The sequence below is a fragment of the Nannobrachium achirus genome (genome assembly GCF_963921795.1).
Source record: "Nannobrachium achirus genome assembly, chromosome: 14".
NCBI lineage: Eukaryota > Metazoa > Chordata > Actinopteri > Myctophiformes > Myctophidae > Nannobrachium > Nannobrachium achirus.
Genome location: NC_137821.1, coordinates 10,236,215 through 10,263,038, shown reverse-complemented (window position 1 = coordinate 10,263,038; position 26,824 = coordinate 10,236,215). Strand labels below are relative to the sequence as shown.

Below are 26,824 nucleotides of genomic sequence, written 5' to 3'. Positions count from 1 at the left end.
TCACACCCTCTGCAACACCCCACACATACACTGATCACATGTCACTGATCTTACTCAATTGCACGTCTCATACCTTTTGTAGGCATTATTTAGTTACTTCTGTTAATAAAGTATTGTTGCTTTTTTTTTTTTTTGTGACATTATGTTGAAAGTATGCCCAAAGCTGTTAGTTTTGTATTTATCGTTTTAAAAGTGATTTAAGATAGTGAAAATAGGGCGCCTGGTGGCCTAGTGGACCAGGCGCATACCATATAGGCATTGCCATTTCGGCATCAATGCCTGTCGGCGTCACCGGTTCGATTCCCAATCCGAGCGACCTTTGCCGCATGTCACTCCCTGTCTCTCCCCCATTTCCTGTCAGTCTACTGTCCTATCCAATAAAGGCAAAAAGCCCCAAAACAAATCTTAAAAAAAAAAGATAGTGAAAATAGCCGATCTACAAGCACACAGCACCTTGCATCGCGAGGCCTTGTGTGCTTGTAGATCTGCTATTTTCACTAGTCTTGTGCGACAGTCTTGTATGATGAAGCGGGGCTTTACTTTACAAAAAAAAACATACACATTTTTATGAGAAAAATATGAGGTTTCTGCCGGACAGTGACAATATGCTAGTCAACAAATTTCAACAAGAAGATGATGAAATTTACCAGTTCTGTGACCTAGTCATACCTTTTTGTCATCACTTTCCTCCCATAATGCGAAAAAAGCAAATTGCCTAGTGTCAAAATATGGGATCGTGTTTGTATGCCTGTGAACTGCAGCACAAAAATGATTTGTAAAATGGATTGTAGGAGTCTTGCCTATAGATTATCATGCCCTTTCATTAGTATTTATTTTCACATCTCTACAATTTTGTTTCAAACAGCAAATATGAGGACCGCTGTAATTAAAATTCAGTTCCACCCATGATGTGAGGTTGATTATTAAATTGACCACTTCTGTAACTCAAGTCTTAATTCTCTCCTTTTAAGCCTGTGCAATACAACATGCATTGTTTGAAAAGCAGACCCCTCCACGTGAAAACAGCTGTCACAGTGTTTGTGGGTGAAGTTTTTATAACAGATACGTTCAAATGGTTGTACTTCCTCTTTCCATCTTTTTGTAGAATGTAGAAAGAAAGACAGACAGACAGAGAGACAGACAGACAGACAGACAGACACAAACACACACACACACACACACACACACACACACACACACACACTAATGCCACCCGTGTGATTTTTAATACTGTCAAGGACCCAGACGTTACGGTAATATGCATTTGGCCATGGTCCCCTATCTGAAAATAATTTGAGCAAGGGACCCCCCATACAATATATATATTTTTTCTCTTAAAAATTCTTTAGAAAATATAAACAACGCATCGCATTGCGATAGGTTGGGGGCTACCCCTGTAGCACGCTCATAAGGAACCATTGGAACCACTGCCATATGCAGGCAATGCTGCAGAGCAATGACATCCAAGGCTGCTAACTTAACTCATTTAGGCTGTATTGCACGATCTTAAAGTGAGGAAGGCAGTTGCATGGAGGGCCCTGAACGGCATGACCAGTGTATGGAACTCAAACTCAGCTTCTTCTTTGCAACTGTCTGTTCTCCTGTATGGCAGTGAGTGCTGGACCCTGGAGCCAACCCTGCAGAGGTCTCTAGACGGGTGGGCAACACCAGAATGTTGCGTGCAGTATTAAAATCAGCAAGCAAGTGTATGTTACCATTAAGATCCTGTGTGCAAGGGAATACCAAGGGTGAGCGAGAAAATAGACAGGAGCCAGGAGAATGAGACTAGCAGGATGCCAAAGGCATCAGGAGCTGCCAGCCAGCAGATTGGTGCTGTGGGAACCAATACATGGGCATCGGTCATGAGGACGTGCCACCACACCAACATCATTATGTGGATGTCGGCCTTCTCAAGAATGATGCAGGAGCACACCAAGTACCAACGAGCTGGCCAGATGTATGGAGAACCGGGATGACTGGAAGCGACGATGGATGATGATACACTATACTTGTCTAAAAACAAAGAGCAGCCTGGATTGTGTCAAGATCTTCCCTCTGCGCCTGCCCTGTGGCTCTGCAGTGCCTTTGCCCAGTTGTGTTTACCTGTGTGTGTGTGTGTGTGTGTGTGTGTGTGTGTGTGTGTGTGGTGTGTGTGTGTGTGTGTGTGTGTGTGTGTGTGTGTATCGCTCCTACGTCTGGCTTTGTGTGTAGGTATGAGTGTCCGTATGAGCACGGAATGTCCGCATGAGCCTGAGAGCCTCCATGTATGGAGATAACTAAGGTCACGGATAGAACGGCCCATATGCACTTGTGTTGTGTTTGATCCCATGCACTCACTTCACACAGGTTAAGCCCTTTGCAAACAGGCGCGTTTAACCGCACGGATAAAACGGACAATATATTTTTTTGAAAAGAAAACAATGATTCTCTATGACCTCATGCACAACTTTACTCTATAGAAGAACAGAACCTGTGCGAAGTGAGCCCATGGTATCAAACACCAACATGTGGGTCGGGACCCCCGGGTGGGTCACCAAATTATTTTGGGGCATCCCCAGATGGGTAACTTAATGTGCAGCATTGTTTTCTCACTCAGCAGTAAATAAACCAACATACAGTTAAAGTGTGTAGAGGGTATTATGCACATTTCTAAAGTGACAATTTAAGGACTTTTTAATACCTCTAAAATGGCAAATTAAACTTTTGCCAAATTGTCAAATATTAGAGGCAGAAATGGTGAAAATAGCCGAGGCGCGAGGCGTTGTGAGCATGTAGATCGGCTATTTTCACAATAGAACCATGTTATAGTCGTTGTTGGGTGAAAACCTTTATCATTTAAAAAATGATTTTAACTAGTGAAAACAGCCGATCTACAAGCACACAACGGTGCGAGGCGTTGTGTGCTTGTAGATCTGGTGTTTTCACTACTTTTGTGCGACGGCCTTGTATGATGAAGCAGGGCTTTACTTTGTGAAAGAACATACACATTTGAAACTTGGAGATACGAGGTTTCCACCCGACAACAACGTTATACAAAATGTATAAAATATATGGTAAAAGGGAACGCCCTCTCTGTTCCTCTTCATTTGATAACTATCAGAGTCTGTCTTGAGAGATTATACAAAATGTAATACCTCAACTCTTAGAGCGCGTCAGGGTGGGGGGTCCCCCAGTTAAAATATGATTATTTTGGGGGTTGTGGCCTGAAAATGTTGAGAACCTCTGATATAGAGAACTCGTCATACTGTATTACACTGGCTACACTGCCATTTAGCAATGTGGTCCATACAACCAAGAGAACTGACAAAAAGGCTGAACTTTCTTTTTCATATTGGCACAGATGACTGACTTACATTTGGCTATACTGCCTTATCAACAAAAGACTATAAGCCCTATTCACGGCCCGCCCACTCAGCAAATTTCTCAGCAACTTCCTGGTGTGACGTCAATTTAGAAGGGGAAATTAATACAGAAATAGCTGGACTTAAAGCCAACACATCATTATTTCGAACGGTAAAGTAAATTATAATGCTTTGTGCCTTTTACTATCTTGTGTTCTTGTTCATGCTAGCCGTATTTTATACTGTACTATTCGGAAATTGCATTAAATTTGCGCTTTCTGTGTTAACTCTATGGGCTTAGCAGGGTTTTACCCCTTCAAAACGTGACTTCAGCACCGGGGGGATGCCGAGTGGGCGGGTCGTGAATAGGGCTTATTGCACTGTATTGCATTTATGTGACTTAGTTATGGTCCAAAGGTACAGTAGCCTATATGAGAGCTAGGGGATGCAGAACCATCTTGTTAAGCTATTTTCATATTTTCAAATACGTCCCCTGAAAGAAATACCCCTGCTTAGTGCTTACACATTCACACCCCAGCAGTGGAGGCAGCAACCTGCCCACCAGGATGCAGTTATATAATAGGCTATCAGGGCTTGACATTAACTTACTCCTTTGGACAAGTACATGTTCATGATCACGACTAAATTGACAGCTTCTGTAAATTCTATAACCTTTCCCTTTTTTCAATCCAATTGTCATGGTTTTGTCCCACATGCAGAGAAACACAATTGCAAGCAGGGTCAAAATATAAGATAGTTTCATAAGACTATTATTATTATGAATCACAGGAAGATCGTCTTCTGTTCTCTATGTAGTGCATTCAATTCCTTTTTGAGAAAACATATGTTCACATTGCCACGACAAAAGTGTCAAATACAAGGCAAAACTATTTAAGAAAAGACATGGGGAAAGTAGACTAGGTTGGAGGGGGTACAGCATTGTGTAAACAGAGCTATTACAGGGTGAAAAAACACCACACCCACACACACACACACAGTAAACCAGAGTGTTCAAAGTCTGGCCTGGGGTCCAGTTTTGGCACAATTGCAGGTTTTATGGGGCCCACGGCTTCCTTCCTATCATTCATGGCCTGCGAGTACAGTCATTTGTAGGGACTACCAACTGCTTGTTCTTTGTCTTGTTTCTCAAGATGTGAAAAAATACATAAATAAATCAATAAATGTATATATAAACTAAACGGTGCAATAAAAGTGAATTATGCAATGTCCACTGTGGTGGATGGTACTGTAAATAGACTGCATGAACTTCCTGGCCATTCTATTAATGTCCCCTTCTGTAATGTACGCGGAATTCCGGAAGCTTCCCTTAAAAATTGTCTTTCCTTTTTTACAGACGCCCCAGAGCTGAAGGCATCTACCTTTCTGCACCTGTGACCCCTTTTCCACACTCGGTGATGGCTTGGTTTATTGTTGGCCTTTTGTGTTCCTGCAGATCCTCTCGCAGTGACAGTTTACTTCCGACTGCCTCCCCAGTTGATGTCCTTTGGGTGAGACGATTAATATAAATAACTCTTTATTTTAGACCTGTGGTCCTTTAAAGTTATACCATGTAACTTTTTTTTATAAAACAAATCTTAAAATGGTCCTAACTGTTAAATCGCTAAAGTTTTAGAACCCCCACTCCGTTATTTTCAGCTTCAAAAGCCTTCTCTTTATATGTTTTCTATGAGCCGTGAGGGGGGGAGAATTTCGCGGCAATATGACGTCATCATACTACCGGCCAATCACAGCGAGGGTTATACACTGCCGGCCAATCACAGCGCATCTTGGAGTGGGGTTGCTAGGGCGGCCATATTTGTAGTCTCCCGTGTGTTTCTATACTCGGGTGGCGTGCACGGTGAAGCTTGGGTGAAGGAGTGTATCTCCGGAATGGCTGAACGCACAGGAACCAGGGACCCCTCAAAAGATAGATCTCGGCGAGGTGGAGGCAGACGCAGGGGTGTGAGAACCGAAAAACGGCCGAAAGACGCAGACGCGACCAAGGTTTGCTATAGAGCTACTGACCACAAGTTGAGCAACTTACACAGTATAGCTTTAAGCTTTTGATATCAAGGACCCCCAAATGCATTTGGCTGCAGACAACCATCTCAATTGTAGTTGTGCCAGGAGCCCCCATACATGATCAATGTATACTATACTGCTTTTTGTTTAACTACATTAAACAATGAGGGCATAACATTAGTCTTCAATGAGGTTATAAAATTAGTCTTCAAAGGATTGTGATGCCAGTAGTCATTGGCATAACATTAGAAAAACAAAAACAATGCTTCAATGTCTGTCTACAGTTCCATTAGAACAGTGCTTCCCAAGAGCTGGTTCTCAGATATTTTACTGCCCTCTAGTGGTAATAGTGACTCTGCATGCATGGACTTCACTTGTGGAAAGGTGCATAAAGCTGAAACCCAATTCTAGTTTTCAAAAGGGAGAGTAAAAGTACAATGTCTGAGATGTGAGGGAGTACAAGTATTGAAAACTGGAACCTCATTGTACCCAAGTACAGCACTTGAGTAAATGTACTTAGTCTGCAAGCCATGGTGGATGGCAGTGATGTAAAGTAACCAAGATTGGCATAGTTGTCAACATACACGGTCATTGGCTGCCAGCGCAGGCATTCGCTCAGCAGCCTAATCAGGCAAGCCTCATTGTTTAAGTCAGGGGTCTTCAACAGGGGGTCCGGGAGCCCTAGGGGGTCCTCAGAGTTTTCTCTCCTTTTTTATATTGACCACTTGAACCGTAGCATCCATATTCTGAGAACATTAGCCAAAAATAGCCGATCTACAAGCTTGAGCTTGTAGATCAGCTATTTTCGGCAAGAGGTTTGATGTAGAGGGGGGAAATAGCAGAGTGAAATGTCAAGTTTAAGTATTGACGGTTCAAGTGGTTAAATATCTGAAAATACAAATTGACAAGAATCCAAAATACACTGATGATTGTGCTGTCAAATGATGAAACGATGGAATCTATGAACAGGTTGTGGGGGTCCCCGATTCATCTCTCTCAACTAAGGGGTCCTTGGCCTGAAAACGTTTAAGACCCCTGGTTTAAGTAATAATCTCTCTAGATTCTGCTAACAGCAGAATCTGTCAGCACCACTGCCCTAAACATGTAGTGTTGTTAGAAGGAACACACAGACGCACCCAGGAGGACAATTCCCACCGGGCAAGATAAAAGAACAGAGGGTCTTTTTCTCCATCTCAAACAGTTTGTGATTAATTGTTGTAGCTTCAGGATATTCCCAGCAGTCTAACATAATTGCAGAAACAGGATGTCAGGGCTACATGTTTGTGTTGTGTACAAGTAGGATTTGTGGACAACGTCTTGTTAAAACCATTAACCAAGGGATCAATAGTACTGAGAATCTGGTCTGAATAGGATTCAATGTGAAATTAAAGCTACAAAAGCAATGTATGGAAAAACTACTTTATTTAAACAAATGTCAATAAAACAAGCATAAAACATAGTAAAAGCAATAAAACAAACTGAACAGATTAACACATTAATAACATGGAACGGAAAGATTTAATTTTAATTCTGACTGCGAAGAGGCAGTTTCGATTTGGCTCCAGGGGCTTCGGTCTTGGGCCTCCTGTTCCTTTGCCGGGAAGTCTGAAAGGACAAGAGGATGTGATTACTGAAATGAAGGATTTACAGACCACCAACAAGCTCTTAAGACAACCTTTGAAGGTCATTTTGTCTCATACTAAAGTCGGAGTTATGGGGGTACTTGAAATTAAATGTTTTTGAACCGGTTTCAGTGTACAAGGGACATTTGCACACTCAGTTACAGACCTGTGGTCCATTTGGAACCCCATTTGAGAAGCAACATGTTAGACTCACTAGAGCATACATGGGCAACTGGCGGCCCGGGGGCCACATTCACTTAATGCGGCCCGCAGGTTAATACCGGAATACTGATATATTATTAATTCTGTGAGACTATATAGTAGTATTTATTTTTATGTCCAATGTATTTGTATTTAAGTTCATAAAGTTAACATGAGTATATCACTAAATGCATTTGAAATTAAATCAAAATGTTACATTTCAGGATTCCATTTAAAAAATAACAAAAGAATTATTCAGGATTACAATTCAAAAGAAGCAAAAATAGCAGATCTACAAGCTCAAAACGCATCGCAGCAGATCTGCTATTTTTGCTTGTATGAGATAATAGAATGACATAGTAGGAAGTAGCAATATGCAATGTGGCCCAATGTGGCCCTCTGGAGTGAAGGTGGATATATATAGATATATATAGTGGCCCTTGCCATCATCAAAGTTTGCCCACCCCTGCACTAGAGCGATGAATGTGTGCTACCCACCTTGAAGAAGGGCCCGCGGCTGTTCTCATCACAGACCAGGTTCTCGTCGTTGTACGACATCTCAGAGGCCGTGTCATCCTCCTGCAGAAACACCACAAGCAGTCAGACATTTTAAAAGTTAGGCAGACTCTAAAATCTGAAGTCATACAGATGGGTTCCAGGTCTAGAGACCTTAAATTTAGAATACATTTTAACCATCATTTTATATTATGCGTTAGAAATAGATATGCCATCTTCCTTTTTTAAGCGAATCTTAACAAAATCTTTGCTTCTGGGGGGTCCCTGACAATACTGTATTTTGAAATGGGGGTCCGGGCAACACAGGATTCCGAGGGTCCTTGACATGAGGGTTTGAGAAACTAACAAAACCAGGGCACACTTTTACCAATGAATTTCCAAAACCTTTCCAGAATATTGAACCCAGTTACCAGGACTGTGCAACAATAATTCAGCACAATAACGAGTCGCTTACTCCTATGTGCAATGCCCAAAGACAGGCAGAGCAGCAAAAATAAAGCGTGCGTGCTGTGAACGTGGCGTGCATGATGGGACACGCACATGCCCGTGTCAAAGAAAAACCCTCAACATCGATTTATGATGGCAGTAAATGAGTCAACCCATTCAGGCCTAGAATTATTCAATGTTTTAACCAGTGAAAAATAGCAGGTATACAAGCTCACAGCGCGGCACCGAGAGCATCGCTGCGAGCTTGTAGATCTGCCATTTTTGAAAAAGTCGTGAAAATGTGTGCAAGTGAACTTTTTTGTAAGCGAACTTTTGTAACTCAAATTTTGCTTCTGGGGGTGGGGTCCCTGGAACTAAATATTTTGAGATGGGGTCCGTGGCCAAATACATGAAAAGGTTTGAGAACCACTGACATAGTAGTCTCACGAACAGACTAACTGAGCTCCAGTTAAGTGAAAAGGACCTTTTCTTTACGGTGGCTGGCCAGATTACAACATAGGTTTTTTTTTTTTTTTTTTTTTTTTTTTCAAAAAATCTTGGGATTCAAAAGACACATACAGAATCTGGTCGAAATTCAAATTTTCAAGATTTTTCAAAAATAGCAGATCTACAAGGTCGCAGAGCAGCACTCGGTGCCGCGCTGTGAGCTTGTATATCTGCTATTTTTCAACAGTTAAAGCATAAAATAACGATACACTATAATGTGTACCTGCTCTACTCTGAGCTCAGTCTCCAGCTCTGGCCCGGCTGGCTCCGGTGCAGCGGCCGCCTGAAGCTCCATGGTGGCCTGCAGCGCCTCCTGCTGGCGACGAAGGCCATCCAGCAGCTCAGAGCGCCTGCGAGACTTGACCAGCTCCCTGGGGTACACAAAGTCCCTGCGCTGAGGGGTCAGACCTGCAGGAAACACACGGTGGACATCTAGTCAGGAAAAGGGCTGTCACTATTTTGTGAAATGCATTTTGATGATTAACAGTCTTAAGTGTTTCGGCGCGAGAAAACTTGTAGCCATTGTAAACAAAAAAAAAAACAAAAAAAAATGTGCAGGGGCATATTGACAAATTACTTTTACCATGGCAATAATCAAATATTTTCAATTCAAAGTCGGCTGCATTCCCACAACTCGCCATGAGATGCATTCAATGCTTGTAGATCAGTCATTTTTTACAACAGATCAAAATAATTCTGATTATTCTCTCATGCTTTGTCTGTGGTTCTCAACCGTTTCGGGTGGCGACACCAAAAGAATCATATTTTAACAGGGGACCCCCACCCTGACAAGGACTTGGAATTGTTGAAGCATTACATTTAGTTTGTGAGCTTGACTATGTTCCACAGAATACTGTGAAAACAGCACAGCAGAGCAAAAGTAACTAACGTTACTATATAAACTGCCACTTTTTTTTTAGATTGGAAAATTTGACCAATGTTTGAGCAGACTGTGGTCTATGGTCTTTTCCCCAGTATTAAAGTCTTCACCGTCATTTAAGGACCCCCCTAAAAAATCATGTGGACCCTTCTGGGGGTCCCCGAGCCCATCCCACAGGTTGATGTTGACTGCATGATTACGTAGGCTAATGAAAACGTGTCTTTGTTGGTTCTCACCAGTAGGGACGTCTGGTCTCAGCTCCCGGCTGAAGTGGCTGAGCAGCTCCTGGGCGCTCCCCACATGGCCCTGGAGGTCAGCCTGCTGCTGCTCCACCACAGCCTGGTCCAGGGAGAGCTGTGTCTGGAGAGAGACCACCGTCTGGAGAACCTTCTCCTGCTGGCCCTTCAGCTGGGCCCTGCAGTCTGGGAGCAGGGCTGAGGAGTGGCTCTCCACGCTCTGAAAGAGCAGCAACATCAAACATGTTCAGGATTCATTCTACATACAGTATAGCCAAATAGCTGGAATCACAGCTCGAGGATTTGCCTTTGACCAATAGTCATGCTTGAGACAGATTAACTTCAGTAAACAATTTAAAGGACAACTTTTATATGAACAAGGGTTCATATTTTAGATTGTAAGAAAAGAAAAAGTGAGTGTTAAAATGTTTTCATTTGCTTCGTTCTATTGTTTTATCGCATTTACTGTGCTAAAATGTGGGTCATGCGTACGCACGGGGGCATGCGTACAAGTGGCTAAATATGTCTGTTTAGACACAAGCCAGCAGTTTATTTATTGCCATTTACAGTAACACTTGTAGCCCCCATAAGTCACCTCCAACCATGAAAGGTTGCGCTGTATCTTGGGAATGGGCTTATTCTGTGTAAAATGAAATATTTAGCCACTTGTACGCATGCCCCCAACCACTGAAATAAGAATCTCAAAAATAATTTGAACACTCATCTTTTATATTCTTTAATCACAATCTAATATATGAACCCTTGTTGTAAAAAACTAAAGTTGTCCTTTAACCTAGGCAGAGATAACTTTAGTTAAAAAAACAAAAACAAACAAATGTTCACTTTAGCTGGCATAAAAGTACTCGACCTAAAATAGTGTGTTGCTTGCCGCACTAACTACTGATGTGTAAAAGTGACCAAAATGAAAATCCATTAACAACTTTTATTGATAACCATTATTGAAATGGTAATTTAATTTACCTGCTGCAGGGTGTGAGTGGCAGCAGAGGTCTGCCCCAGCAGGGCCACCTGTTCCTGGGCTTGTTTTTGGAGGCTCTCCTGAGCTCTGGAGCAGTGGCTGAGGTTACGCTCTCCAAGGCCTGTTAGGGTGCAAAGGCATGACAGTGAGTGAAGCAAGACAAGAATGAACCAAACATGGTGCCATTTTGTCCCTTTGTTACTTGTGAAATTGCTACAGTAAGTCTTTTATTGGTGCCAATGTGTTCCTTTGTTACTTGTGAAATTGCTACAGTGAGTCTTTTATTGCTCCAGAACTAAAAAGAGACATGTTCAGGTCAAAAAGTTTTAAGCTGATGAATATTTCCTCTGGCGGGATGAAATTTGCAACCCACCTGAAAAAGTATTTTCAATGTATTCACTAGAGACCCATGACAGAACAAAAGAATACCAAAAGTAAGCTTAACAGCTCTATATTCATCATTGCTATGTGTTCTTTGAGAGACTGTTAACCTATCAGAAGATACAGTCATTTCAGGGATACCAATTTTCAGTGAAACAATGTGCAGACGAAATTAGAGCTGGAAAACAAGCATACATTGTGACGCTCTGAGACATAGTTTACTAAAGAGCTAGAGAAACAGGACAAGTCAGAAGTCGTACCAGTGAGGGAGTGGTGCAGGAGGGAGCAGTAGCCTGTGCTCTCCTCCAGGTTCTGCTCAGACTCCTGGGCAGTGTGGCGGATAGCGGCAGCCAGGGAGGGGATGGTGGAGGACAGGAGGTCTGCCTGGACCGTTACCCGCTTCTCCGCTGCACAGCAACGTCTGGACAGAGACAAAGAGAGAGTCCATTGGGCACCGATATAGAATAGATATCTGGACATGGACATTTTCCGGGGACCCAAAACTAGTGAAATAAAGCCGATTTACATTTTTGAAAAATGAAATTGGAATAGTTAGATTGATGAAAAGTTGTGATTCTTTTTTAAACTTCTCTTGCATTACACTTTCAAATGTAGGAAACAAACAAGGGTCACTTATTTGCAGGGACAGCCCCATAGGTCGAACTCCCGTTGGGTCGAACAGCATCGGCAGGTTAGATAATCACCCGCGAACGTCGGCAGGTTAGATAATCACCCGCGTCACAGTTACTGAGGTTATGGTTAGAGTTAGCCATAGTTTTACAGAGGTTAGGATTAGGGTTAGAGTTTGGTGGTCGATCCAAAGGGTGTTCGACCTAATGACATGTTACCTTATTTGCAACGAGTAAAAATTGTCTTCTTCAACCCTGGAAAGTTCAGAACTAAACTTTTCTAGTGCAGTGGTTCCCAACTTTTCAGGTAGAAAGATTAGACGGTTTCCCGGGACCCAAACTAGTGAAAATAGCAGAACTACAAGCACAACGTGCCGCTTCACACCGAGCTTGTAGATTGGCTTTGTCCCATAATTGTGCGTGATCCACAAATGGGTCCCCACTGTTGGAAAACAATAAGTCTAGTGTGATGGTTGGAGTGCAGGTGGTGGTTCCTACTCACGTTGTTATTGTGTCCTTCACAGCCTGCGTGGGCCTCTGCAGAGCTCTGGTGGCTGTACTTAGACCGCTCATCCGGGCCTTGTTGTTAATGGCCAGCAGACTGAGCTGGCCTTGGAGACACTGGATCATCTGATCCATCTCCTGTTGGGAGGAAAGAGACCAGGACTTCCATTTATTTACACATGGAAATAGACCAGTTTTCCCCTTCCTGATAGCCTTGCGTAAAACCTCTACCCAAGGGCAGCCATAGCTGCTCTACGTTTAGCAGAACATGATCATACTTTAGGCATTCAGTAGACGCCCTTAATAGAGCTACTACTTACACTACTCAAAGGCAACACATGGAAATACATGAAATGCATAGAAATGGTAATCTAGGATCATAGGTAAACCTAGAGACCAGTTTTCCCCTTCCTGATAGCCTTGCGTAAAACCTCTACCCAAGGGCAGCCATAGCTGCTCTAAGTTTAGCAGAATATGATCATACTTTAGGCATTCAGTAGACGCCCTTAATAGAGCTACTACTTACACTACTCAAAGGCAACACATGGGAATACATGAAATGCATAGAAATAGTAATCTAGGATCATAGGTAAACCTAGAGACCAGTTTTCCCCTTCCTGATAGCCTTAAGGGCAGCCATAGCTGCTCTAAGTTTAGCAGAACATGATCAAACTTTAGGCATTCAGTAGACGCCCTTGATCGAGCTACTTACAGTAATCAAAGGCAACACATGGGAATACATGAAATGCATAGAAATGGTAATCAAGGATAGAAATGGTAATCTAGGATCATAGGTAAACCAAGAACCTCAGTCCAACAGTAGAATCTCCAAAGAAAATAATCTGTTGAAACCATGCATCCACACTATAGGATGCCATCCATCTACATCATACATGGGCAACTGGTGGCCACATGCGGCCCCCACCTTCACTTCATGCGGCCCGCAGGTTAATACCGGAATACTGATATATTATTGATTTCAGCTGTTACAATTCCAAACATGACCTGCTTTAATTCCGTCAGTCAATATTAGTAGCTTAATGACTAGTATTATAGTAGTATTAAAATGTTTTTTTTTTTATGTCCAATGTATTTGAATTTAGGTTCATAAAGTTAACATGAGTATATAACTAAATGCGTTTGAAATTAATTCAAAATGTTACATTTCAGGATTCCAATTCAAAAACAAAAAAAAATAATTCAGGATTCCAATTCAAAAGAAGCAAACATTGCTGATCTAGAAGCTCAAAACACATCGCAGCGCGATGCGTTTTGAGCTTGTAGATCTGCTATTTGTGCTTCTTTTGTATGAGATACTAGAATGACAAAGTAGAATGTAGCAATATGCAATGTGGCCCTCTGGAGTGAAGGTGGAAATAAAAGTGGCCCTCAACATCATCAAAGTTGCCCACCCCTGATCTACATAGCCGTTAAACTTGTTTGTGCCATAAGAGCCCATCACAAGCTTGTAGACGAGCCATTTTAGTCTGTTTTTTGGGTCTTACCGTTTGTTGTGTTTCTGACGTTTTGTCCATCTGCTGGGCCAGACTGAGATGCTCAGCGTCCAATGAGCTGAGAGTGTCCAGGGAGGACATCCTCAGCTCAGCCAGCTCCTGGACGTGATTGGTCAGAAACACATTGACCTCCTTCAAGGCCTCCACCTGATTGGATGACAGAGAGTGTCAGAAAGAAATTAAGTGAGTGCAGTAATCATCACACCCTGTGCTTTTAGCAAATGGGGGTCAAATGGTTCGATGCCATTTGAAAATACACATTTTTAAGCCAGTTTCTGCCATGTACAGTATGAATACAAACATTGTATTTGTATAAATATTTGAAGTTTCAGAAAACCTTTTCAAATCAGACTTAAAACATGGGTCAAGTAATGAAAATGGGAAATATAGTTACACGTTTTAACTAGGGCTGGGACTTTAACTGATTAATTGAGATGAATTACAGAAAATTAACGCGATTAAAAAGAATTAGCGCATTTTAATTGCACTTAGTTTTTGCGCCACAGAACCTTCAGTTTCAGGCATACTGATCATAGCGATGCACCAACCAAGAAGAGACAACAAACGCAAAGGGAGAAGTAGCCGATCAGAGCGCTTTGCTTGGCCCAGTGGATGCGAAATTTAGATTTTAAAAAAACTCACTCGTTGATTCACTCGTACAACAAAATGTGTTTTACTTGAAAAAAAAAATGCTTCTCAGGTCAAATATCGATGTGCGATTAAAATATGATTAATTAATCACAGAGCCTGTAATTAGATTAACATTTTTAATCGCATCCCAGCCCTAGTTTTAACCAGACTAATCCTGCATGTTGGTCCCTGGCAAAAAAAAACTACAATTTGTGACAAGTAGATTAGTTTGTGACAAGTATATTAGTAAAAGTAATGGCATCATAAGGACCTTTTCAGCCAGGGCTCGCTGCTCCTCCACGGTCTTCCTCATGGCCTCATTCAGTGTCCTGATGGCCGAGACACTGGGCAGGAGAGAGGCTGCAAGAGCCTGCTGCAGGTCCTGTTTGAACTCCTCCTAATACAGTCAGAACATCCAGACATGAGTCGTCCTGAATACCATACCAGTATGACCGTTTACATTATTATATTAACTAGCTCAATGCTTCTCAAACCTTTTAATTTCAAAGGACCCTCATAACCCCCCTACCGTCCTGTCCTTTTGTACACCCTCAGTTATAAGGGTCCATTTGAAAACCCCCTCAAGGAACCCAGGCACTCCCTCAACCCAACTTTTAGAAACGTATCCTAGATTAGTTTAAATTACAGCCTGGTATCGGAACTGACCGATACGCAAGCTGTAAAATGGTTTCGGTACATTTAACTGTTAAGTTTTACAAGATACATACAGCAAACAAATGCCACAATAGAATAATGTGTAACGCAGCAATTTTAAGCAAAAAATATTGCAATAATTTTTCAAATATTTAATTGAGTCAGTGCCAATGGCCATGGTCCTTACCTGCAGCTCCAGCAGGCTGTCTCTGTTGTGCAGGCACAGCGCCTCCTGCTGGTGCAGTTTGTCCTGGAAGTCCTCCAGGCCCTGGGCCACCAGCTGTGTGACTCCCCCCATGAAGGACTCCATGGTGGCCACCGCGCCACGCATCGCCTCAGAGTTCACCGACAGCACCGAGTCTAGTGGAGGGAACATGGATTTAAAAGTAATTAAGTCTCACGACTGAAATGGTTTCGTATGGCCAGGTCCTAATGTTACATGATTTGTGAATCAACAATTCACATTGACTGAAATTTATTTTCAGACCATGTCGTATATGTGATTTTTGAAACATGGCACATGCAGCGTACACCAATATAGGCGTTTCCCCGAAGTTCTGACCTGCCTTCACTGAATGTATGTGTGCCAATCCATGCTTAATTTTATAGAAGTATCTTCTGAAGTGCTGTTGTATTCTAGGCTAGTCTGGCCAATTCAAATACTCATATCTTGAAATTATAACAGCTTTTTAGTTATAGTCTATTATTTTGCAGATCTGCTGCACTGATCTCAGAAATAGCTCTTATGGAATCCTCAAGACTGAAATCAGTCCCCAGGACTGAGAACTTTAACCCCTGAACACATGTGAATTCAACAATGTGTGAATCATTTGAGACGCCCTTTACACTCACCCATGGATGAGGTGTAGCCAGCCAGGGTGCTGCGGTGCTTGGAGGCTTGCTGGCGGACACTGGCCTCCATGTTACCCAGCACACCATCCATTCTCTGGCTGAAGCTCTGGTGGGCACTGGTGTTCTGCTGCTCCACCTGGAGGGAAAAAAAATAAAGATGAATGTTACTGGACCGTCTTGGACCACAACCCAATCAACCAAACAGTCTGTAGGGAACTTAAAGATGAACGCTTGACGTTCAAACCGCAGAACAAGCATATCACAGTCACCATGTGTGTTCAGGAAATAAAACCCGTTTTCCAATAGATGCAAAGTAGATCAACTTTAGCACTGTCATTTATAAAACCCATCATTTATTTCAAGAAAATCCAACCACTTTCACCCATAATTCTAAAAGCTTGTCGAATGGCCAAAAACATTATCCGATCTACAAGCTTGACCATCTGTTTGTGTAACATGGAACAACTCCGGCATTCCTTTAAAAACATATGACAAGTTGCAGATTGAACGTTGGGTCCTACCGCAGCGATATGAAGTAACAAAACATGTGAAAAGAATTGAGTAGCAACCTTGTTCTTCCTGTCCAGCTTGTCATGGAGACCAGACACGTGGCTGGTGCTGACGTGGGCCGTGTTCAGCAGCTGGAGGAGAGAAACACAACCCATCAGATTATGGTGGAGGAGTTTAGAGATCATGTACCGAATCCTTCCCTTCCCGATACAGAGTACCGATCCCAGTGTACAATTTAAAAATAACCGTGTGTCCATTTCAAAATTGTGGTATCGGAAACAGCAGACTTCTATACTTGCCCGTGACTGACAAGACTCAGTAATTCTACAACAACTGCATAATTTGCCCCAGTGCTTACATTACACATCATGTCATAGTTTCAAAGCAATTGTAATGTAAACTGGGCCAAGTGAGGAGTTATGGCTTTTTGTTAGTATTACAACAGCAAGCACATCGGATAGTTAATTCCTTGGATTAAATTAGCCATATCTATCTATAAATGCGACAAATCTCTGCGTGTATGTAATCCGCGTATCTCGAGAACCATTCGTCCCACCGGCTTCAGATTCGGCACGAGTGTTCCCCGCCGCGGCACGGAGTGCAGTGCCGGGTCTCGACCCGACCCGACACGCGGTTTTCCCGAACCGGCGCGAAACGTTCGGAATCTCCTTATGCAGGGTTGATTGTTGACATCAGGCTGTTCCGGAGGAAATCGGCGAAAGCTCTGACTCATTGTGACATCACTTCATAAAAGGCTCTGACATCACGTACGCCACATGAGTCAACAAAAAATCTCTGTGAGTGTGTATGTATGTATGTAATCCGCGTATCTCGAGAACCGTTCGTCCCACGGGCACGCGCGTTCTCCATATATGGGCATAAAATGAATGCTCCCATATATGGGCATAAAATGGATTGCAGACAGACAGATACAGATATCTCCATATATGGACATAAATGGACAGAGGCAAACAGATGGTCAAAGATCTCCATATATGGGCATAAAATGGACGCAGACAGACAGATACAGATATCTCCATATATGGGCATAAATGGACACAGGCAAACAGATGTTCAAAACGGGTCCTATGACAACAGGTATAATGAGGTTTGCATTAAAGGGGGAACCGGCACTGTGTCTGCAACACAGTTGGAGGCACAGACAGATACTCCATATATGGGCATAAAATGGACGCAGATAGACAGATATCTCCATATATGGGCATAAAATGGACCCAGAACTATAACTGCAGTGATCTCCATATATGGACATAAAATGGACGCCGACAGACAGATACAGATATCTCCATATATGGGCATAAATGGACACAGGCAGACAGATGGTCAAAACGGGTCCTATGAAAACAGGTATAATGGGGTTTACATTAAAGGGCGGGGCATTCATTCCCTATTTACATTGTTCCGAGTTGGCCAGGTCGCCGACTAGACGCTAGAGTGGCTGGGCTTCTAGTTTAGAAAATAAGAATACAAATCTGTTGCCGAAGAGACCATTTTATTTTTTAATTTACATTGTGCCATACGATTGGTACATAAGTATAAGACAATTGCTTGCATCGTTGCCATCAGAAAAAACTTTGCCTCCTCACCTGGTCAGCTGTGCTGTACAGCTTCTCCTCAGTGGAGGCCAGCTCAGCGCAGACCAACTGCTCCTCAGTCAGATGCTGGGTCGTTTCCTCCAGGGCCCTTTTGGTCTCCTCCAGCCTGGAAACGGAAAACCAGGACATTTCAGTATTACTTTCAAAGTCCTGAATCACTCCCACCACCTCTCTGGTCATCTACTTTTTGGACTGTAAGGTGGTGCAGAAACTAGGTGTAGTAATAGTTGTAAGGAACCTGTGGTCTTTCTCTTCCAGCTGGACAGTGCACTGCTCCAGTTGGCTCTGAGTGTCCGTGAAGAGCTCCATCGTCTGGGGAGAGGAAATGGACCAAATGAGTGGCTATAATCACTGACACGAGGTTTGGCTGGGCAATTCAATACTAATAACCAATAAATAGACTTCATGAAAGTCAAGTAAATTCTAATATGTTAACAAAGTTCACCAACAAAATTTGAATATATATATTTTGAATTAACAAAGCGCCAAGCCAGACTAAACCAGCACCCCTGGGTTAAACTGTACTTTTGTGGTGGCATACAAATAGTTATGGTGTGAAATTTACACCATGAGCTGGTTTACCTCTTTAAATGTGTCCAATACAACGAGTCTTAAAACTTTTCCTCGATTATTGAATTGGGAGCTTGTAGATCAGCCATTTTCGTAAAACATACCTTCTTCAGCTCCTCCTCAGCCGCAGCAATCCTCTCCGTATAGCTTGTTATCATCTCCTCTTGGGAGGTGATCTGCTCTGTCATGTTGCTGAAACACCACAGGGAGTCAAGACGTGGCACTCTACAGCAGTGGTTCTCAACCTTTTCAGGCCACGACCCCCAAAATAATCATATTTTAAATGGGGACCCCCCCACCCTGACAAGCGAGTTGAGGCATTACATTTTGTATAACACTGTTCTAATAGCAGATCTACATGCTCACAAGAGCATCTAGATCGGCTATTTTCACAATTTCTGCCTCAAATATTTGACAATTTGGCAAATGTTTAATTTGTCATTTTAGAGGTATTAAAAGTCCTTAAATTGGCATTTTAGAGATGTGCATATACCCTCTATACGTACACGTGAACTATGTTGGTTGTTTACTGTTGAGTGAGAAAACAATGTTGCGCATTAAGTTAATCATCTGGGGACCCTCTGGGGGTCCCCGACCCACAGGTTGAGAACCACTGCTCTACAGCAGTATATAACAATGCATTGCAAGAAATATTACTGAAAGAAAGATTAACCAAAGTCTTTTGTACGTTAGGATCCTGACAATACATCTTTTGTGTCACAACTCGCAAGCTGAAAGGTTTGGGAATCTGTGTTACATACTGTACACACACACCACTCACTAACACTCTTACCAAAGAACAAGTGTTGCGAGCACCTGGTTTTAATATTTAAATGTTTCGCAGAGGGATTTACAATACATTAGCTCAGGGACACGGTTAATCAGTTATCAAATAATTGCACAACCATGGTGGAAGTCTAGGAGCTTTCCCACGGACATCAACTGTTCTACACTCCATGCAAATATTGACTAATGTTTGACAGTTAACAGGTTGCGCCTTCTTATTTTTTCCCCATGGTGACATACCTGTAGTTCTCAGTCGTCAGGTAAACACCATTCTTGTCTCGAGCGGCAGCCAGGTCACGCTTCAATCGCTCAATCTCCTCGGTGTATTCCTTGAATGGGGTTGAGAAAGGAGTCCACATATAAGATGATTGACATTAGTCAGCTTTGTTGGAAGATTAGGACTTCCTCTACCATAAATGATGTACCAGTCACCAAGCAAGGTGTCACGAGGAACTGACCATGAAGCGAACGCCACGTCACAGATGTGACAGCGAGTTTAAAGACTAAAGGACTAGAAAATAAACATTTGTTCTATGGATTACTCATGCCATGGAGACTTGAGTTCAGTAATGTTTTGTAAAAAATGGATTTATAGTAAATTTACTACATTTGATTCCATCTGGAATCAATGGGGGTACATTTATGGTCTCCATGGTGTGAGTAATAGGAGGGGGAAAAAAGTAATTTTGGGGTGAACTACTCCTTTAACGTAGTCGAGAAAAGAATTGGGGGTGAACTACTACTCCTTTAACGTAGTTTGAAGACATGACTCACTACCGTCACAATGTGTTTCCATGTACCTTGATGAGCGTCTTCTTGGTCATCTTCTGGTTGATCTCTGGCTTATTCATGATGTTTTTGGCCCTGTTGGCGTACTCCAAGGTGCTCAACGTCTCCTGCACACAGCAGAGACAACCCAACGTCAGAATTCACAGCACACATCAATGAATGATCAGTGGTTCCCAAACTTCAGGTTGTCACCCGAAAGAGCGATCAGACAATTGCCCTGGATCCAAACTAGTGAAAACAGCAGATCTACAAGCTCACTCCTGAAACATTAGTTTTCAAATTGTTGGAATCTTTGATTTGCGTTTCCTTCTACTGAAAATTAAAACAAAAATCGTGAAAAGATTATATTTTCTGAGGAATGTTCTCTTTTATGTTTTGATAGAGAAGAAAATATGAAACTAAAAATTAAGGTACCCTTAAAAATTTGCCCACGACCCACAAATGGGTCCCGACCCCCTGCTCGAATGAACAAATAAAGAAACTGGATCTGGATATGTCAAAACGGCTACAGAGCATTTCCTAGCATTCCAGTGAATCAGGACCAAATCACGATTACAGAACGGTGTTGTAACAAATCCCTGATGAACACACACCTCCATGTTGCAGGAAGACGGAGACACTGTGGCTATGATCGACGTCTTGGTCCGTCCTCCTAGAGAATCTTGAAGGATTCTCGTCAACTTGGACTCCCTGTAAAACATTAAGAGATCATGTCAGGAGATAACCTTGGTAATACCGTTTACAGTAAATCTGAAGGGCAAAGTGCACACAATACAGTTCCGTTTTTAGCTCTTCTGGGCATGCCATTATGCTGCAAACATTCTGCATTAATAGGCCAGCTACAAGCTCACACCCATTTTTGGTGAGATTGGTAAAGAGGGTGTGGGGAAAGGATGGGACTGGGTAGAGACCCTTGGAGGTCTTTGGTCAAGGACACAAGTGGTCAAGCCACAGGCTCCACTGCTTTTCACTCTAAGATTAGAGTTGTTTTTTTAAGTGGGTCTGGAAATCGCTACGACAACGTACCTATAAGGGACGTGAGGTCTCTTCTCTACCAAGGCCGTGATCACTCTGCCAAGCGTCAACAGAGACTGGTTGATGTTGCCAGCTTCACGGGCACGTTTGTCTTGTGCCCCTGAACGGCCGATGTTTTCACTGCCCGCCAGATCAACCTGAGGAGGATAGGGGACAGGTTAAATGAATTACAGTTGTGGTCCATTGGAGCTAAATGGCATCATTTTTACTGCTGTGAATCATCCAAACTTATATTTGTTTTTTTTACCAGGTTCAGCTTTCCAACCTTCACCAACTCTTCACCTTCAGGGGTCATCTCCTTCATGTGAATGGTGATGGAGAACACCGAGTGGGAACGACTTGAAAATAAAGTATACAAATGTAAATATTAATACAAACAAGGTCATCGAAAAGGCTTGCATATACTGTGCCAACAACTAACTAAGGCTTGCGTGCGTGTATGGATGTACAGGTATATCATCTCCATCTACAGTATGTCAGTATTTCTGTTGAATACCTGGAATAGGCATTCATGAGCGTGGCAGCAGTCTTCCTCTTAGCAGAGCCTCTCTCAAGGATGGCGTACACCTCATCCTTATTGTGGACAGTTATCTCCTCCAGGCCTTTGACCACCACACCACGCTGACAGAAATACACAACCAATGAGTCACTTAAACAATGATGCACGGTTTGAATACTTTGCAATGTTTTAAAATGAATAAAAAGCACAGCAAATGCAAAGAAATTCCCAAACCACGCAGGCTTTGTACCCCTGACATTAGCCCTCTGTCTATACCCAAAGTAAATCCGTCTTTCAGACAGTTACCTTGTTGCGTGAATTGTCGTCAAAGAGTTGGAGCTTTTCGCTGACATCCTCGCCGGGACTCAGCAGGTCAAAAAGCTCCTCGTTGTAAATCTCCAGGAGGGACACTTTAACAGAGAACTCTGAGCCACTCTCTGCCAGCTTCTCGAAGATCTGGTGCAGCGTCCTGGGGATGATCCCGGCTAGCGGGTCCTGACAAACAAACACGAGTTATGACAACAAAACACCAACATCTCCAAAAATATAAGATTTGGTTTTCAAAATCACAATGTTCGCATTGTTTATAATGCAGCTTGCATTTGCCCAAGAACAAGATTAATGCCCAGCAGTGTAGGGCTGTCACAATTATTACATAATCGTCTAATCGTGATTACTTGACATTATCGCAATTATTTTTGTCATAATCGTGAATGTTGAAAAATGTCCGAAATAGTGGAAATAGCAGATCTACAAGCTCACAACGTGTCGCGATGCGACACGTTGCGAGCTTGTAGATCGGCTATTTCCACTATCAAAGTTATTTTTTAGTTTTCAAATATGTCAGTAATTTCTTTGTATATTTAAGTTATGTGTCATATCTACCATGTACAACTTCAAAGCCAAACAGAAATGTAATTATCAACGACAAAGACACAATTAAATCGTTAATCGCCAATTATTTGAGTGACAATTAATCGTCATGTAAAATGCCATATCGTGACAGCCCTAGCAGTGCTTTAGTTGTTGAAAAAAAAACATACTTCCTCCCAGGTGACCTGCAGATCAGGGCTTCGTTCGCCTTCCATGGTGAATGTCTTGCCTGTCCCCGTCTGTCCATAGCTGCCCAAGCAAGACAAATGTACATCAGCTGGGGATCATGTTTTACAGCATTGCTTAAAGATGTGGAATGGAAATTAAACTATTCGGATCTTGACGAAAGCCAGTGTCGGGGATTCCCTAAAAGTCTGGGTTTCCGAGGCTAGGGATTCCCCAACATGTCACAACAACAGACAGGTGCATTATGACACTACTCGGACTGCAACTATCAATTGCTTCATTATATAGATTAATTTGTTGAATAATCAAATATTAGAGAAGCTAGTTAAAATAAGAAAAAAGTTAAAGGACCAGGTCACCTCTGGGACAACCAGATCTTATTTTATTGTTGTCTGGGATACGATCAACACAATACCGAGTTATTTTTTGTGTTCAATCTGTGTTTAGATATTTTAGTATTTCAGCCGATTTCAGCATGCTACAACTGGTCATATGATGCAAAATGCATCTTATGACCAGTTGTAGCATGCTGAAATACTAACATCTAAAAACAAAGATTGAACACAAAAAAATAACTTAGGATTGTGTTGATCGTGTCCCACACAACAATAAAATAAGATCTGGTTGTCCCAGAGGTGACCTGGTCCTTTAACTAAATCAATTAGCCTTATAAACCAATTAATGTCAAATAATGTCATGTTCCATTTTAAATCAAATGTCAAGTTTAATCAAATATTAGAGAAGCTAGTTAAAATAACAAGAAAAAGTTACTAAATCAATTAGCCTTAATAAACCAACTAATGTCAAATAATGTCAAGTTCCATTTTAAATCAAATGTCAAGTTACGTCTCGTACCCATGACTAGGGGATGCAACTGTAAACTGTTAGATTAACTGGTTTACCACTAGACAGACACTACACCCTCCAAAGTGGCTTCAACACAAGTTTACAACAAACACTTCCTTACGCAAAGACGGTACAGTTGTATCCCATGATGACCTCATCAAGAATGGGGCACACTACGCTCCGGTAGACGTCGATCTGCTTGGCTGCGGGACCAAAGACCTAAGAGACGACAGAGGGACATATTGCGATGGAACGAACACATTTTGGAATGTGGAATTGGAGCTACTGGACTGGGACATTTTTTAATTGTCTGCTCACCATGTCAAAGGTGTAGGTCTTCCTGGCTGCCTTGTCATTGACCCCACCCGTCCTCACATTCACCTCCTTTCTGTTGGGATCGCAGTCGATGACATTGTGGGTGGCCTTTCGCTCCCCTGCACTGAAGGGCCTGAAAACACAAGAATGGGTGACTCCGTCAGTGTCATAAGCCCTCAGACACAACATTACCAAAGTATATCAAAACTACTCAAAAACATGTAGCTACGGTGTGTGTGTAAAAGCCTGTTGACCAGAGGTTAAGTGCAGTTGTCTCTGGGAACCCCTAGGGTCCTTGATGGAGTGTTAAGCCTCTATCAGAGTCAGGGGTGAAGAGGTATTCACTTCACTGCGGTGTAGTTTTGTAGCTATCACCTAAAAATACATAAAGCCTAGGTGATAGCTAGGAAACTACAACGTGGTGAAGTGAATAGCTCTTCACCCTGGACTCAGAGGGTTCCAGTTAGGTACAGGTTTCCCACACATTTTTACAATTCATTTCCAAAACTTTTCCAAAACATTTCCAGAATATTTAACCCAATTTCCAGGACTATATAACAATAATTCAAAAGTCACTTACTCCTATGCGCAATGCCCAAAGGCAGGTAGTGTATGCCAGTGGTTCTCAACCTTTTCAGGCTGTGACCCCCGAAATAATCATATTTTAACTGGGGACCCGGCACCCTGACGAGCACTAAGAGTTGAGGAATTTTCGACAACACATTTCTATTGTAAAAAATAGCTGATCTACATGCTCACATGTAGATCGGCTATTTTCACAATGTTTAATTTGTCATTTCAGAGGTACTTACAAAATCAATAACCAAAGACAATGCATAGCTATTTTTTCCAGGACCTTCCAGGACCCTTGATCAATTCCAAAACTTTTCCAGTACTGGAAAAAATATTTTTATAATTTCAAAATATTTCCAGGAATTTCATGACCGTGGGAACCCTGTGGGAACCACATGAAGGCCCCTTTACAGATCTTTAGCTCTGTACAACATTAGTACAAATGGACCCTGGGTCTGTTTGGTTACATTTGTCTCCAACCTCCCTCAAAAATGTAAAGCTGGCCGGTGTCAGTATCCTACACACAGATACACGTCCTGGGGTTATTCCCCAGGACGTGTATCTGTGTGTCTGACGTTTTGAGACGATCTTTTAATCTGCTTTGTTTTGCCAAGCCCCTGCTGAATTTTAAATGCAGGGCTAGTTAAGTTACTGGTAAATGACGCACAGCTGAGCTGACAAATGCAGATGTAACCTAAATTGAATTCAAAACATGGTTGTTAGCTTTTGCTGTAGTTCAGTTACTTAGAACCAATGCTGTAAGTATCCTAGTACATCTACAAGTAATGTATCCAAGTTAGTTATTAGTACTTAACTTGAGTATTTCCTATACATATAAACATATTTTTTCTTCACCACTACATCTCGATCCAAATAGGCTATTGTTCTTTTACTCCACTATTTATTTAAACATTTTAATTACTAGCTTGCAAATACAATATGTTGAAACCTACATAAACTACTTCAGCCCCATTTTATACCAGGGCCATTTGAAAATAGCAGATGTACAAGCTCACAAAGCATTAGGAGCTTGTAGATTGATTATTTTTATTAGACAAAAATGGAGAATGGTACAAGTATTATAGTAGATAGATATAGGATAGATAGATACCTTTATTATCCCAAGGGGGGAAATTAGCAGCACAGCAGTATAAGTTTATTTAGAAATGTTACAATTGAAATGTAGTACAGTACAAGCACAGTTAAACACCCTGCCTAAAAGGAACATCCCAAATGAGACCTTTTTGGTCTGTTTTACGTTGGAAGCCCTTGGTATTTAATTCATGGGCACAATAGCAAGCAAAGAAAAACATTTTATGTAATGTTTAGTCCATTCTCTTGGTGATTTAAATACATTTTGATGTCAAGGCTCAACATTTTTGCACTTTTAGTTTTACCCAAGTATGTTTAACACTGGAATGGTACTTGTAACAGTATCTCCACATTCCACAATGCAGTATTGCTACCTTTACTAAAGTATAAAATGTGAGAACTTTTCCCCCGACACTGGTAAGCATATTGGGGGTTGCTTTAACAGACGTTAAAAACGCCAACGACCCCCATCTCCCACAGGAACCATAATAAACAGCAGGGGTAAACACAAGCGTTACAGTCATTAATACTAAACATTTAAAAGTAAACTCAAATACCTGCATCTGACGACCACTTGGATATTCTTCCCCTGCTTGTCCTCTCGCCTGAAGCTGGTGTTAGAAGCCATGTTTGGCTACAATTACGCAGGAACACAAAAAAAACAACCGAAAACAAACGGTTAAAACGCGGCGTTTTAACAAGCAAAAAAACCGCTAAAAATAGAACAAAGCCGCGGATAAAAGTGTTGTTTCGGTCGGTTCTGTAATGCGGAAATGTATCGTTGAAGTTGTTCCAGCGTAAAACTACAGCAAAATAATAAATAACGTGCAGAGCGCGGTCCGTTGTCGTCTTGTGTTTTGTATGTTAGCCGCCGGCTGCTGCTAGTTGTGTGTGGGGAATTCAAACCTCGGTTTAAACCGTCGCCCCAGCCAATGGCGAGGCAGAAAGGGCCGTGACGTCGTCACGTCGCCGCCGCTGATGAGCTGACCAGCAGCCTTGGAGTTTTGGGTCACGTGGTCACCAGACCCATTGATAGAGATGGGATTTATGGTTCTTTCAAGTGAGCACTGAGCCGGAATCTCTGGGATCCGTTCCTTTCAAAGAGCCGTTCATTGGGTGGTTCACTGGGTCATTTTAGTTACTTTGTAGATTTTGATTATGAATTTCTTTGTAGATTTTGATTATGAATTCGTGATAACAAATTAGGCTACTTAAACCCTATATACATTTTTGCGATATA

General features: G+C 42.1%; 1 protein-coding gene across 1 annotated transcript; it reads right to left on the bottom strand.

The window, feature by feature from the left end:
* On the bottom strand, positions 1–26,212 carry kif11 (kinesin family member 11; the record flags this gene model as incomplete). Its single annotated transcript, XM_080741366.1, has 26 exons — positions 1–9; positions 7,685–7,765; positions 8,859–9,043; positions 9,752–9,971; positions 10,733–10,851; positions 11,372–11,532; positions 12,243–12,382; positions 13,750–13,905; positions 14,660–14,785; positions 15,230–15,402; positions 15,895–16,030; positions 16,464–16,535; positions 18,012–18,126; positions 18,259–18,332; positions 18,695–18,782; positions 19,617–19,705; positions 20,177–20,272; positions 20,759–20,855; positions 21,192–21,337; positions 21,448–21,538; positions 21,697–21,821; positions 22,006–22,194; positions 22,743–22,821; positions 23,726–23,823; positions 23,923–24,052; positions 26,142–26,212. The coding sequence occupies 26 exons, from the start codon at positions 26,210–26,212 to the stop codon at positions 1–3; spliced, it is 3,066 nt and encodes a 1,021-aa protein (XP_080597492.1).
* Between the last annotated feature and the right edge of the window lie 612 nt (positions 26,213–26,824).